The sequence below is a fragment of the Bos javanicus genome, chromosome 11 (genome assembly GCF_032452875.1).
Source record: "Bos javanicus breed banteng chromosome 11, ARS-OSU_banteng_1.0, whole genome shotgun sequence".
NCBI classification, from domain to species: domain Eukaryota; kingdom Metazoa; phylum Chordata; class Mammalia; order Artiodactyla; family Bovidae; genus Bos; species Bos javanicus.
In genome coordinates this window covers 49489045-49502770 of record NC_083878.1, presented here as the reverse complement: position 1 = coordinate 49502770, position 13726 = coordinate 49489045, and the positions used below count along the sequence as shown (strand labels likewise).

Here is a 13726-nt window from a genome sequence, read left to right as displayed (position 1 = left end):
GGATGCAGGTGTAAGAAAAAGAGAGGAGTCAATGGTGCTTTTTAGCTTGAGCAGCTGCAAAACCAGAGTGGTACCAACTGAAATGGAAAAGAGCAAGTGTGGGGCGGGGGTTCCATTTGCCATATGAATTTTAGATTGAAGTTATGCATTTTGGGCAAGAACCCTACGGAAGTGACAGCCCTCACGTCAGGAGTACCCGTGTCAGTGTGTCTTACTACTGGTGAGGTTAACCCGGAGCACGTGGTTAAGGTGGTAGCAGCCAGGCCTCTCCTCTGTAAAGTCACTATTTTTTCCTTTGTAAATAATTGCTCGTGGGGGAATATACTTTGAATGTGAACGTGTTAGTCACTCAGCTGTGTCCAACTCTTTGCAACTCCATGGACCATAGCCCACCAGGCTTCTCTGTGCATGGGATTCTCCAGGCAAGAGTACTAGAGTGGGTAGAAGGTCCCTTCTCCAAGGGATCTTCCCAACCCAGGGATTGAACCTGGGTCTTCTGCATTGCAGGCGGATTCTTTACCATTTAAGCCACCATAATTAATCACTGTCTTGGAGGATGATAGCTTGAAACTATATAAATACCCTGTTTTTCCTCAGACTTGGTTCTAATGGTGATTTTCTGTTTCCCTCATTCCCCTTACGTTTGTTAGTTGGAATTCTTCTATAAGAAAGAGGCATCTGTGCTATTTATTTATTCAGGTACTTTTTATATCAGATATTTATTTTATCTATAGGTTATAATCCAGTACTATCATTATGTATTATGTATTTTGTTGCTCCAGCCATACCCACTTTAAGAGCTCTTTCAGGTTGGTACCTGTGCCCTTTGAACATGCCCTGTCCTTTTTTGAGCACTTTCTAGATCCGAGAAGACACCCTCGCTCATGTTTTATTTTCTCTGTGTGATTCCCAGCCCTGAAACCAAACACTTCTCCACGGAGCTTTTGTTCTTTCGTTGGAGAATGCGATCTGAAAACCAAGATCTGAATGCTGGTGTTCCCACTGCCATTACGATCTCCCTGCTTCTAGGCCCTCTCAGCGGCCAGAGCTTAGGAGATATGTATGTGTCACTGATTCCCTCGGCTCTAATAGGAATGGTCGCCAGGGGTAAGTGGACCCGCCCAGCCGCCAGTGCACTTCACAGAGAACAGGAAGTGGGGTGTAATGCTACTTGAGAGAGAGGACCTGAGAATGAGTAACCAGAGGTGAGACTTGCAGCATTTTCATCAGATCACTGTGTCTTAGAGCCTGGGCAGGCCGGCCTGTGCTGCAGACTGCTCCAGTAACCATGTTGTTGGTCATTATTACTTAATTCTCAGAACCTCAGCTTCTTCCTTTGTAACATGAGAAAATAATTCCAACCCTGTATAAAATAATTCCAACCCTGTGTAAAGTGCTAAGCACATTAGTCACTCAAGGAGTGTTAGTTATCATAGTAATTTTTGATTTCCATGAATAAAAATACATTTTTATATACATCTTTTGGATAATATATACATATGTAATACATAACTGTGTTTTCAAAACTGTATCTGTACTTGCACGAGCATGCACAGACACACGTCATGCACTTATATATACAGCCACTGTAAAGTAAAGTAGATCCATTTGAATCTAAAACTTCTTGTGTGTGTTTAGTCACTCAGTTGTGTCTGACTCTTTACGGCCTCATGGATGGTAGCCTGCCAGGCTCCTCTGTACATGGGATTCTCTAGGCAAGAATACTAGAGTGGTTTGCCATTTCCTCCTGCAGGGGATCTTCCTGACCCAGGGATCAAACCCTTATCTCTTATGTCTCCTGCATTGGCAGGTGGGTTCTTTACATTTAGCGCCACCTGGGCTGCAAAAACAAATAATCACACATTTCCTATCACGTGGGCAGTTTTCTCATTTCTGATGTTCACTGAATATCTCTGTTATCTTTTGAGGAAAAAACACTCATTACATCTGATGACTTCACATTCGCCCTTCTCTTCCAGGAGACACTGGAGGAGGTAAGAGGGTACTTCATGAGGATCTGGTTCTGAGGTAGATCAGGACCCACAAGTTGAAAATGTGGGTGTGTTCTGTGGTCTTCACGATGCAGGAAGGTAATGTCTGGGTCAAGTTTAAGAACCAGATCAGTTAGCTTATGAAACAGTGCAATCTCCTGCAGCGATGCTACTTCATCATAAGAGTTCCAGAACTTCCTTGGTGGTCCAGTGGTTAAGAATCTGCCTGCCAGTGCAGGGGACATGGGTTCAGTCCCTGGTCTGGGAAGATCCCATAAGCCACGGAGCAGCTAGGCCCATGCACTGCAACTACTAAAGCCTGAGCTCTCGAGCCCGTGCTCCACAAGAGAAGCCACCACAGTGAGAAGCCTGTGCGCCGCAACTAGAGAGTAGCCCCTGCTCGCCACATCTAAGGAAGGCTCGTGCCCAGCAACCAGCACAGCCAAAAATGAAAAACAATTAGGAAAGGTGTCCCGAAGGCTGAGGGGTAGCTTAGCAATAATGGACTAGCCTCTTGTTGTAGAGGCAGTGGAGAGAGACCCAGAGAGGGAAAACGGCTTGCCCAAGGTCCCGCAGTTCATGAGTATTTCCTAGAAATCATCTTGGAGCTCAGTGCCTCCCTTCTGGTGGGGTATTAAGGCTCTCCTGTAAGACCTTCCTGCAGAAACAGGGAGGTCGGGGTAGAGGGTTATTGCCAGTTCAGCACCCCTCGTTTGTTTTCAAGGACAGGCTTGACTGAGGTGAGGGGGGCAGGTCCCTGGATATCCAAGGGAAGAACATGCTAGGCTGAGGGAAGAGCAGGATGAGAGAGGAAGCCCTGGTACTCCATCTAGGTACGGACCAGCCTGACCACTTTGACTAACCTGTTCGTCATCCCTTTGCCCGCTGGCCTTTGTGCAATTTATAGTGAATTTATATTTACTCCACAATATGCATGCCAGACAAGAAAAGGAACAGCAGCTTAAAATAATAAGAGGGCAAGTGTAGGTGTCAGGAATCTAGATCCTAGTTCCACCTGTGGTATGATTACTTAGCTGTGATTTGAGGCAAGTCACCTATGGGCTTCCTGGGTGGCGCTAGTGGTAAAGAACCCACCTGCCAATGTAGGAGATGTAAGAGACTCGGGTTCAATCACTTGGTCTGGAAGATCCCCTAGAGAAGGGCACGGCACCCAACTCCAGTTCTTGCCCGGAGAATCCCACGGACAGAGGAGCCTAGCAGGCTACAGTCCATAAGGTCGCACAGAGTCAGACACGACTGAATGACTTAGCACAAATGCACTTACCCTCTCTGGGTATCAGTTTGCTCTTTTATGAAATAAGAGATTTGGCCTAAATGATCCTAAGGTCCCTTCCACCTTTATAGTTCTTTGAACTCTTAAGTCCTTCAGTGTCTTAAAACTTCACTTCAAGCCCTTATGAATCTTGAAAATAACAGTTTTCCAGGAGGCACACAGGCAGCCACAGTAACAGCTCGGGGACACAGCCTTGCCGGCAGCCAGTCCTAACTTTGAACTGACTTTTGATAGACCTTTGACTGCCAAGAGTAAAGAAAACCAGAGACCTAATTCAGAGGCTGAAACTACAGCTGGTAAATTTTTGGAGGGAAAGAAAGTGCATTAGTTTAAGGGCTTGACATTCAATTTTGGAAGAACTGACCCTAAGGCCAAATACAGTTAGCCACAAGGTGGTGCTAGGAGTAAAGAACCTGCCTGCCAATACAGGAGACTTTTTAAAAAAATATTTATGTGTTCTTTAATTGGCTGCATGAGGTCTTAGTTGTGGCATGCAAACTCTTAGTTGAGGCATGTGGGATCTAGTTCCCTGACCAAGAATCAAACTTGGGTCCCCTGCATTGGGAGTGCAGAGTCTTACCCACTGGGCCACCAGGGAAATCCCAAAACAGGAGACTTAAAGAGACGTGGGTTTGGTCCCTAGGTCAGGAAGATTCCCCTGGAGGGGCAAATGGCAGCCCACTCCAGTATTCTTGCCTGTAGAATCCCATGGACAGAGGAGCCTGGCAGGCTACAGTCCATAGAGTCACAAAGAGTTGGACATGACTGAAGCAACTGAGCATAGCATAGTTCCCTAAGGAGAGAGCTGAGGCTTCAGGTACCTGTGATACATCCTGCTAAAGAGGAATTGGCCAGACACTACAAATGCTGGTGGACCCTGGGACTCCGTGGAAGCGTGTGATCCATGCTGTCCTGAGGAGGGAGTGCTGCAGTTCAGATGGTGAGATGCAGGGTACATCGGGCTGATTGCTGGCAGGCAGAGAAGCAGCTCACCACAATAGTTACTCACAGTCAGCAACTGGTGTCATCTTCCATGCCATTTCCATCTGTTATTTTATTCCATCAACATGATGAGCCTGCAAGAGGTTGGGCAGAGATGATCCTTGGAAATCTTCATTTCCCAGTGAAGGAACGTGAGAATCAGAGAGGTGAAATGTGTCTACACAAAGTGGGACAGTTAGGAAGTGGTGAAGCTGGCGTGAGGACCCCCGTCTCCTGACAGCTCGCCCAGCAGTGTGCTCCTCACAGTGGGGATCTCAGCAGCCCAGCTCTCAGTCACCTGAGGGAATGCAGGTGCCCAGGCCCCTCCCGCCACGGAACTGCTGAACTGGAATCTCCAGGGGGTGGCGCTGTGTTGGCAGCAGCTGCCAAAAAAAAACCAACTGATCTGGATTTGGTCTTCCTGCTTCGGGGTTCAGAGGTGAGTCATAAAGAGAAATGAAATTTCAAATGAAGACTCAGAAGACTCTGATTCCCTCTGCTGTTCTTTTAGTCAGTTCCCAAAACACCACCTCAGTGTAATGTTTTAGCTCAAAGCCACACTTTTCAGGTCCAAGGGAACTGCTGAAGGAAAGGAGACATTTTGCTCTGAATCCCAGTTTTTCATGGCTTTTTAGTAAGTACGTTTTTGTAAGAATGTTCCCGAGGGAATTCCCTGGTGTCCAGTGGTTAGGGCTAGTGCTTTCCCTGTGGGGGTGGGGTGGGGGCTGTGTTCAAACCCTAGTCGGGAACTAAGGTCCCACAAGCCACACAGCCAGGAAAAAAAAAAAAGATACTGTATAAAATAAAGTACTTTGAAAAACAAAAGAATGTTCCCAAGAGTGAATGAATGCTAAATTCAGATCCTGTTAATTATGTTGCTACATGTTCTTGTTGCCATATTTATTTTTAGACTGAAAGAAATCAAGGGAAGGCATGATACTACACAAGTATTGTGGTAATTAAGTAGTCAGTACCTGGAACATACAGATGCACCTCTGCTGACCTCAGCTATGGATAGTTACGAACATTTGTTAGCACCTCCTCAGGCCAGTACTGCCCTTAGCATTTTGCTTATGTGATCTAAATGACTCCTCAGAGCAGCTCTGCGAGGCAGGTTGTGGGCTAGTGGAAAATGTAGCCTGTGGATCATAAAAGCTGTCTCAGAGAGTTTGTGTAATGGTTAACAAATGGACTCCACCCAGCATGGCCCTCGCATCGGGGTCCCCAGGACTACTGCCAGGTTCATCGGTTTACTGAGAGGACTCTCAGGATTTGGCCTATAGTTGTTCTCTCAGCTGTGATTAACTGCAGCAAAAGCAAGATCAGCAGAGGGAAGAAGTGTGTGGACAAAATCCATCGGACACCAGACACAGGCTTCCAGGAGCTTCCCCTCCCTGTGTGGGCACATGGAATGCACGGACTTCCAGCAGCATCAAATTGGCCAACACGTTGAATGTTGCCAACTAGGGTCTGAAAGGTTGTTGCTGAGCCGTGAAAGATGCTGGGATTCTTAGCCTCCAAAGGAGAGGAATTCAATCCTGGGCCAGTGACGAGGCTTGATCACTCAGAGCTTTTGTTTAGTAAAGTTTTATTAAAGTATAAAAGACATAGAGAAAGTTTCTGACATAGACATCAGAAGGGGGCAGAAAGAGCGCCCCTCTGCTAACCTTTAGCAGTATGTTATATACGTATCAGCAAGCTGTTAATTAGAGAAAGGAAATATCTCAAAACTTAGAGTGGCACTAGGCTCGTCACCCACAACATGCATTTTGCAATAACACTGGCACAAGGTGAGTGATCCTGGGCCATTGACATGAAGAAGACATGAAGAAGAAATTGATCTTGATCTTGAAGATGAATTGATCTTGATCAATCTTCAGTTCATCTTGAAGAAAGGCAGGTTTCCAGGTAAATATATAGTTTCATTAACATAAATTAGGAGAACAATGGCATACTGGTTATTTGAACCCTTATGGGTTCTGAGTCTTAAGTGGAACTGATCTGAAGAAAGACAGTCTAGGGTAAATACATAGTTCATTAACGTAGCTTAAGAAAAACATTTCCATAAGAAAAATGCATTGGTTAGCTCAAGGTTTGAGAAAAGTTCAGGTGGAACCAGGTGTCGTCATGGCAACACAGAATTTTAATAGAAACCTCCTTTTAATTTTGTATAGAGAAGGGAAAAAAATCTGACACTTAAAGTTTGTTTCCTCCTGCCGCTTAAGAGAGAGAGAAAAAAATGCTGACACTTGCAGGCTATTTCCTCCATTTGGAGACCCGTGGCCTTCCTGCCTGTTACGTCTCAGATCCTCACTAGTGATTCAGTATCTGAGGTTTCTACTGGGGGCTGGTCATGCAGGCACCATCTGTGTGTGTGTATGTGTGTGTGTGTGTGTGTGTGTGTGTGTTAAGTTGCTTCAGTCACATCTGACTCTTTGTGACCCCATGAACAATAGCCTACCAGGCTCCTGTGTCCATGGGATTCTCTAGGCAAGAATACTGGAGTGGGTAGCCATTTCCTCCTCCAGGGGATCTTTCCAACCCAGGGATCAAACCCGAATCTTTTATGTCTCCTATACTGGCAGGTGGGTTCTTTACCACTAGCGCCACCTGGGAAGCCCACCATCTTTGTGGCATGTACCAGAATTCCAGAATCGGATGGAAAGCAGGTGTTCAGCATAAACCATGTGGTTTGCACAGACAGATTAGGTACAGTGAGTCAGCCTGGGGGAGTGGTGGGAGCCTTCTCAAAATCCGGGTTCCCAGATGCCAGCCTTCGAAGCATGCTTTTCTAAGGAGGGCAGCCACAGGTCTGCTTTGTTCACTACTTTCTGCGTAGCACTCAATGTATTTTATTTTTTTGTTGTTGTTATTGCTTATTTTTGGCTGTGCTGGGTCTTCATAGCTACGAGCGCTTTTCTCTAGTTGCCACAAGTAGGGGCTACTCTCTAGTGGCGGTGTGCTGGCTTCTTGCTGTGGGGCTTCCCTAGTGGCTCAGATGATGAAGAATCTACCTGCAATGTAAGAGACCCAGGTTCGATCCCTGGGTCAGGAAGATCCTCTGGAGAAGGAAATGATAATCCACTCCAGTATTGTTGTGTGGAGAATTCATGAACAGAAGAGCCTGGTGGGCTATAGTGCATGGAGTCACAGAGTAGGACACCACTGAGGGACTAAGCACACACACTCTTGTGGAGCATGGGCTCTAGGCACACGGGCTTCAGTAGGTGTGGCTCCCAGGCTCTAGAGTGCATGCTTAGTATTTGTGCTGCTCAGACTTAGTTGCTACATAGCATGTGGGATCTTCCCAGATCAGGGATGGAACCCCTGTCCCCTGCACTGGCTGGCAGATTCTTTACCACTAAGCCTTCAGGGAAGCCCCAGCACTCAATGTTCATTTCCTTTTTGGTTTTGAGAGAAGAGAGAGCTGAGTCTCATGGAGTTTCGATGGCCTTCCTGGGGACACACAGCTCACAGATGGCCAGGCCAAGGTCTGGAATCCAGGTGTCATGGAAGACCCTGAGAAAAATTCTTGTGGAGCCAGATGACCCTCTACAGTTCAGCGTGTCCCCCAGAACTTTCTGCAGTGAAGGACACATTCTGTCTGCACTGTCCAGTGTAGCAGCTCCTAAACATGTGTGGCTGTTGAGCACTTGAAATCTGGCTACTTTGACTAAGGAGTTGAATTTTTAATTTTACTTAATTTTCAACTAATTGATATTTCAGTAGCTTCATGTGGCTATTTGCTGTTATACTGGACTGTATGGTTCTACATCATAATGTAACAGATTTTCTTTTTTGAGGAAGCAGATAGAATATGTAGATTTTGGTTCTCATTCTAAACTAAGGGACACACTGGTCTACATGTTGCTCTCAGCCAACGTCCTTGTATGGGTACTATGGCAGAAACTAACATGTAATATTTGCAAATCCTCTGGGAAAAGCCCCTTTTCATTTGGTTGGGTTTTTGTTGTTAAAGAATAGGAAAGGGGCTTCCCTGGTGGCTCAGTGGTAAAGAATCCACCAGCCAATGCAAGAGATACAGGTTCGATCCCTGGTCCAGGAAGATCCTGTATGCTGTGCAGCAACTAAGCCTGTGCAGCACAACTATAAGCCTGTGCTCCAGAGCCCCAGGAGCTGCAACAGCCGAGCGCATGTGCTGCAGCTACTGAAGCCCGCATGCCTAGAGCTCCATGCTCTTCCATAAGAGAAGCCACTGCAATGAGAAGCCCATGCAGTGCAACTAGAGAGTAGCCCCCACATGCTCTAACTAGAGAAAAGCCCACATAGCAGTGAAGACCCAGCATAGCCAAAAATAAAAGAAATTTTTTTTTAATCTTTTATAAAAGAATAGGAAGTGGCCACTCTAAAAATACAGCATTCATGTGAACTCCACGGAGGATTCCGAGGACCTTTTTGGTGAAGCACTCTGGTGGGCCCTGGCTGCCCATCTCAGGAGTGTGACCTGCACAGCCCGTTCTCAGGCCTGTGTGTTACCAAGAGTCGGGGTGCACCCCAAGTCAAGGCTGACTCTCTGCCTACTTGTACTTTCTCTGTCAGCTTTTGGGTGAAGAGCTTATGAGCAGTCAAATAACCGGAAGCCTACAGAAGGGAGAAGAGATTTTAAGAACCTACAGAGTTGGTTAGATAACTGCACCTCATCCCTCCTATGTCCATCCAACCCCAGGGGGTGATGTGGGCCACAGGCAGCACACAGGACGGGTCTGATGAAGGCCAAGGAGAGCTGGTGGGGTGCGATGTTGAAGAGGCTGAGAACTAGCACAGAGGTTTGTGCACCAGCTTTGGAGTGCATTGACCTCAGTAGGAATCCTGGTTCAGTGCTTTAGGAAAGTTACTTAAGATCATTAGGCCTCAGTTTCCTCATCTGTAAAATGGGAATATTATGGTGAAGATTAAGTGTAAGCATTAATAATGCCAGCTGTTTGCCTCTGGCTGTGATTGTTGTCATCTCCCGAGGGCCAGACTAGATTATGGGCAACGGGAAGCACAGAAGCTGAGAGCCTGGAATGCCACTGACCTGGTACCCCATCCATTCCAGCAATTCCCCTTCTGTTTGATGTCTGTGAATATCACGCGTATCGCCATCCAGGCCTTAAGAGAGGAGTGTCTCTCCAGGTGAGTCTTCATGCTGCTCACTGCCCTGGCTGTCAGAGCCTGGTTCCCTCACCCGACCACCTCATCCCCCCACCATCTTATCCCCCCAGCTCTCTTCAAAACCTTCTGGCTCCGGGGAACCTGGACAGACTACCCCTGCACCAGCCTCCCAACCCACCCCTCCTCCTCAACCCTGACCTCAGATGTGAAGGCTGCCCCGGGAAGGGCTCCCCGGGGGACAGGGTGAAGGCACCCTCAGGTGTCTGTCCACTGCTGAGCGCGTGCCCATCCTTGTCCTGCAGGGAATGTAACCGGCAGCAGAAAGTGATCCCCGTGGTGAACAGCTTCTATGCCGCCACCTTCCTCCGCCTCGCACACGTCTGGAGGACACAGCACAAGACCATCTCAGACTCAGGCTTTGTCCTCAAGGGTGCGCTCGCTCTTCTCAGGGTGCCTAGCTCCTGCACTCCTAGTGTCCCTGGGTTCAGGGACTCCAGGGTGGTTGATCGACTGGTTTTGGCCGGCTTCCCTTACCCCCAGTTCCCATTCATACCTTTTCAAGTTTCAGCTTCCCCAAGTCTCCATCATCCCAAGTCTCCATCATCCCACCCTTGGGAGCCTGCTGCTCTCTTCCCTTTCTGGCCAAATACCTCTGGTTACTGTATTTTCTGAATCAAAAGATGGGCCCAACTTTTGGCTCAGTTAGACTGACTATTCAAAATTGAGATTGTCCGGACAGGGTAGAGTATGTGGCCCCTGTGCCCAAGTCTGGTGTCTTGGTTCCCCTCTCTGGTGAGCTCTCCATCTCAGAAAACCCCTTCCCCCTTCTCTCCAGAGCCTCTGGGTTGTGCATCCCGGAGCCCCGTCCCCCAGCCTTCTGTTCCCCAATCCTCTCTGTTCCAGATTTGGAAATGTCGGCCAAGAAGAGCCCCAGACGGCTGCTCAAAACCCTGGAGACCTACTTGGCTGGAGTGTCAAAGGGACAGGCCTCCCTGTTGGGGACACAGAAGTGCTCTGGGCCACAAGCCCCTCACTCCAAGGATCTCACTTTCACAGGCGTGTGTGACCTGCCATCACACTTGTCCGAAGGCACGTGGCTGATCTGATCAACCCCAGTGGCCACCAGCCAGGAAGCCTTGGAGGGGCTTTCAGAGGGCGGACCCTGGCTGGGCTTCACCCCTTCCGGTGCTACTGGAGGGGATGTAGGAAGCCCCTGGGGCTGGTGGGTGGAGCCAAGGGCCCTCACCTGCTTGAGACATCAAGAGCCATTAGATTAGACTCACTCTCTGGAGCCCTGCTTTCAGGGCAAGAACTTTGCTGTATTACTAGTTGGGCGACAGCTTCCATAGTCGGATTCCAGGTAATATCAGTGACAGCGAATGGATCATCAGGTGGGAGGACCCATATGCATATTCCACACAGTCCTGCATCAAAGATGCTCCCAAGTAGAAGCGCCAAAACCTGGCAGTGGGTCTTTCAGGCCTTGGGGTCCACAGGACAGGGACCAGACGGGGGCTGAGTAGTTAGAATGTGAAGGGAGAGGGTAGTCGCGGCAGCAGCCGACAGGGGGTGGTGTGAGCCAGAGAGTGCTTGCCTTTTCTGGTCTGGCGCTCACCCAACCCTCATCTCTCCCCATGCCTCCTCCCACTGTTTGTGATAGGGAACCAGACCCGCAGCTGGGCTCCCCCCATGGAGGCTGCACATGTCCCATCAGGGCTGGTTTTCTGGCCTGGTTGAAGGAAGGAGGAAATTCACACACCAGCAGTTTTTGAATAAAATAATTCTAGGTTTAGGATCTCAAGTGTTTTCCTTCCAGACACACTTTGCACCGTCCTGTGGCCGTTATCCCAGGGTTCCCCGTTAGAGCCAAGCACTCTAGCCGGTTGTTGTTGGCACCGGTCACAGGCCCCAGGAGAGGCCACTGTGCCCTGGCCACACTCCTGCCGAATTCACAGTCCGTCCAGCCTCATCTGGCTGCACTTACAGACCCAGAGACTCTGCACACTAGCCATTGGTCGAGGTGGCCCTGGCTGTTCTTAAGGGTGACTGTTATGAGGCATCCACACAGGGTTTTTCCTGCATTTGCTTCTGGGGAAGCTACTTGTCGCTTTTCACTCGCAAAGGGGCCTCCAGGGCTTTGGAGCTAGGGAATGGGCCAGGCGAGAGTCCCACCTGGCTTCTCTCCTATTCTCTGACCTCCACCAAGTAGAGTCATGGAAGATAGCTGTCCAGCCCCCGCAGGCATCTCCAAGTCTGACCGGGTGCAGGGGGACCCATCACAAAGGTGAAGATGACAGACGGCCACCCAAGTATGGAAGGAACCCCTGTCAGCAGGATGCCTCAAGGGTAGGGCTGGTAAAGGATCTGCTGTTTGCTTTGTGTAGTCTTTGCCTGACCTGAACTAATCCTGTGCCCTCCTCCTTGGTCCTGACCAGCAGAAATGGCAGCAGAGAGATTACTGGGCCTGGTGGGCTTAGAATGTAACCCTCCCCCCACCCCATGCCAACTGTGGAATGTCAAGTTCAGTGATTCCTGCAGATTCCATTCCCTTGCTCTGAGACCTGGAGGCCAACTCAACAGACCTGGACCGTTAGTGCTCAGCCCATGGCACAGCAGGGACCAGCCCAAGGGAGCCTCTGGCTGGAGGGGAGCCCAGTGGCCCCTGCAGAAGCCTATTCTGTGTTACTGCCAGTGGATGCTCTCCATACAGCTTAGGACCTGGAGACATTAGCAACAACTGTCCAGGGATTAAGCTGCGATTCTGTGGATGGACAGAATTCTGTGGTTGTGGAGGGATGCCTAAACCCTCTGAAAATAGATAACAAAAATCTTAAATCTGTGCATTTTTCTTAGGAAAAACCTTCCAAGGCTTTTCATGAGAGACCCAAAATGCTTTACAATGCTAAAAATGTCAGTTTCTAGGGGAAACATCCCTCTTTCCCCTTTGAAAATTCACCCCTGGCACGTGCTCTTTGCATAGGCTATCCAGTGATCGCCGGGATGTCTCTGTGTGGCGAGAAAGTTGGAGAACGAGGGGGATATGCAAAGAGCTGATTTTTCTATGCTTCTCAGCACAATACCACTAAGATGAAATTGATCAGAATTTCTGTTTGGGATAGGCTTCCCTGGTGGCTCAGATGGTAAAGAATCTGCCTGCAATACAGGAGTCCCAGGTTCGATTCCTGGGTCAAGAAGATTCCCTGGAGAAGGAAATGGCAACCCACTCCAGTATTCTAGCTTGGAGAATTCTATGGGCAGAGGAACCCGGTGGACTGCAGTCCATGGGGTCCCAAAGAGTCGGGCACAACTGAGTGACTAACACTACTACTACCACCACCACTCTGTTTCAGATGGAAGATCCAGTGTGTCAGGGCTTAAAGCCAGACAGCTCTGAGGGCCTGCAGTGACCCTGGGTCAGGACGGCTGCAGCCCTGCCAAGCCTCTAGGACTCCGGTTTGTCCAGTCCGGGCTTACCCAGCGGTCACACCCCAGGGTGGGACTGTTTTGGGGTTACTCCATTCTCCCGCTATTTAGCCCCCTAGTTTCTCTGCTATTCCAGTCACCACCCCAGCACACAAGAGAACGAACTAGGGAAACTTCCCTGGTAGTCCAGTGGTTAAGACTGCAGACTTCCATCGCGAGGGGTGGGTGTGGGTTCGATCCCTGGTCAGAGAACTAAGATCCCACATGCTGTGCAGCATGCCCCCGCCTCGCCCCCCCCAAAAAACCCCTAGGACCTGGATGAGGAAAAGCAACTTGCCCAGGCTCAAAGAGAGCCAGGTGAGAACCTGAACCCACAACCCTCCTTGACATTAGTCTGGTGCTATTCCCATGACCCCACGTGGCCCTGAGCCCATGCAGTGTACTTAGGACATGACAAGCTGACCTCCTGTATGGATGTGAAGAGCTATGCTCTTGCTTGGTGAACATACATCATTTGGAAGCTGCCTGGCAGCGGTTCACTGGAGCACCTGAGGAAATTCCAGCTTGGGTGGAGGCGCTCACCCGCTGCCACAGCCTGCCCCCAGTCGGGAATGTGAGACTGAACCTCGGGCTGAAAGTGATCCCAGCCCTGGCCCCATGCCATCTCCCTATTGGGTTTGCAGTAGTGCCAGCCAGGCCCACTGGGAGCACCTGGCCCCTTCAGGAGCTGGCCCCTCTGCAAAGCCATCTCTGGCCTCTCACAGGCTGTGGAATTGCCACCAGGTGGCTCTAGTTGTAAAGAACCCGCCTGCCAATGCAGGAGACAACAGGAGATGCAGGTTCAATTCCTAGGTTGGGAAGATCTGGAGAAGGAAGTGGCAACACACTTCAGTGTTCTTGTCTGGAGAATCCCATGGACAGA

At 49.2% G+C, this 13726-nt stretch overlaps 1 protein-coding gene and 1 non-coding gene across 8 annotated transcripts in view; one reads left to right on the top strand and one right to left on the bottom strand.

The window, feature by feature from the left end:
- The window catches only part of ELMOD3 (ELMO domain containing 3), a 33489-nt gene extending 22313 nt beyond the window's left edge, over window positions 1–11176 (top strand). For 6 of the 7 annotated variants that reach the window (XM_061432703.1, XM_061432700.1, XM_061432705.1 and 3 more), the window contains 3 exons: window positions 9326–9402; window positions 9684–9811; window positions 10285–11176. In XM_061432703.1, the coding sequence (XP_061288687.1) occupies window positions 9326–9402; window positions 9684–9811; window positions 10285–10487 (408 nt within the window). In that variant the 3' untranslated portion in view covers window positions 10488–11176. Of the gene's footprint in view, window positions 1–9249; window positions 9403–9683; window positions 9812–10284 lie in introns of those variants that run through there. The other variant, XR_009739429.1, reaches the window with a different exon arrangement.
- Window positions 3811–3883, bottom strand: TRNAG-CCC (transfer RNA glycine (anticodon CCC)). The gene has a single exon. It is a non-coding gene; the product is annotated as a tRNA-Gly (tRNA).
- Window positions 11177–13726: the final 2550 nt, after the last annotated feature.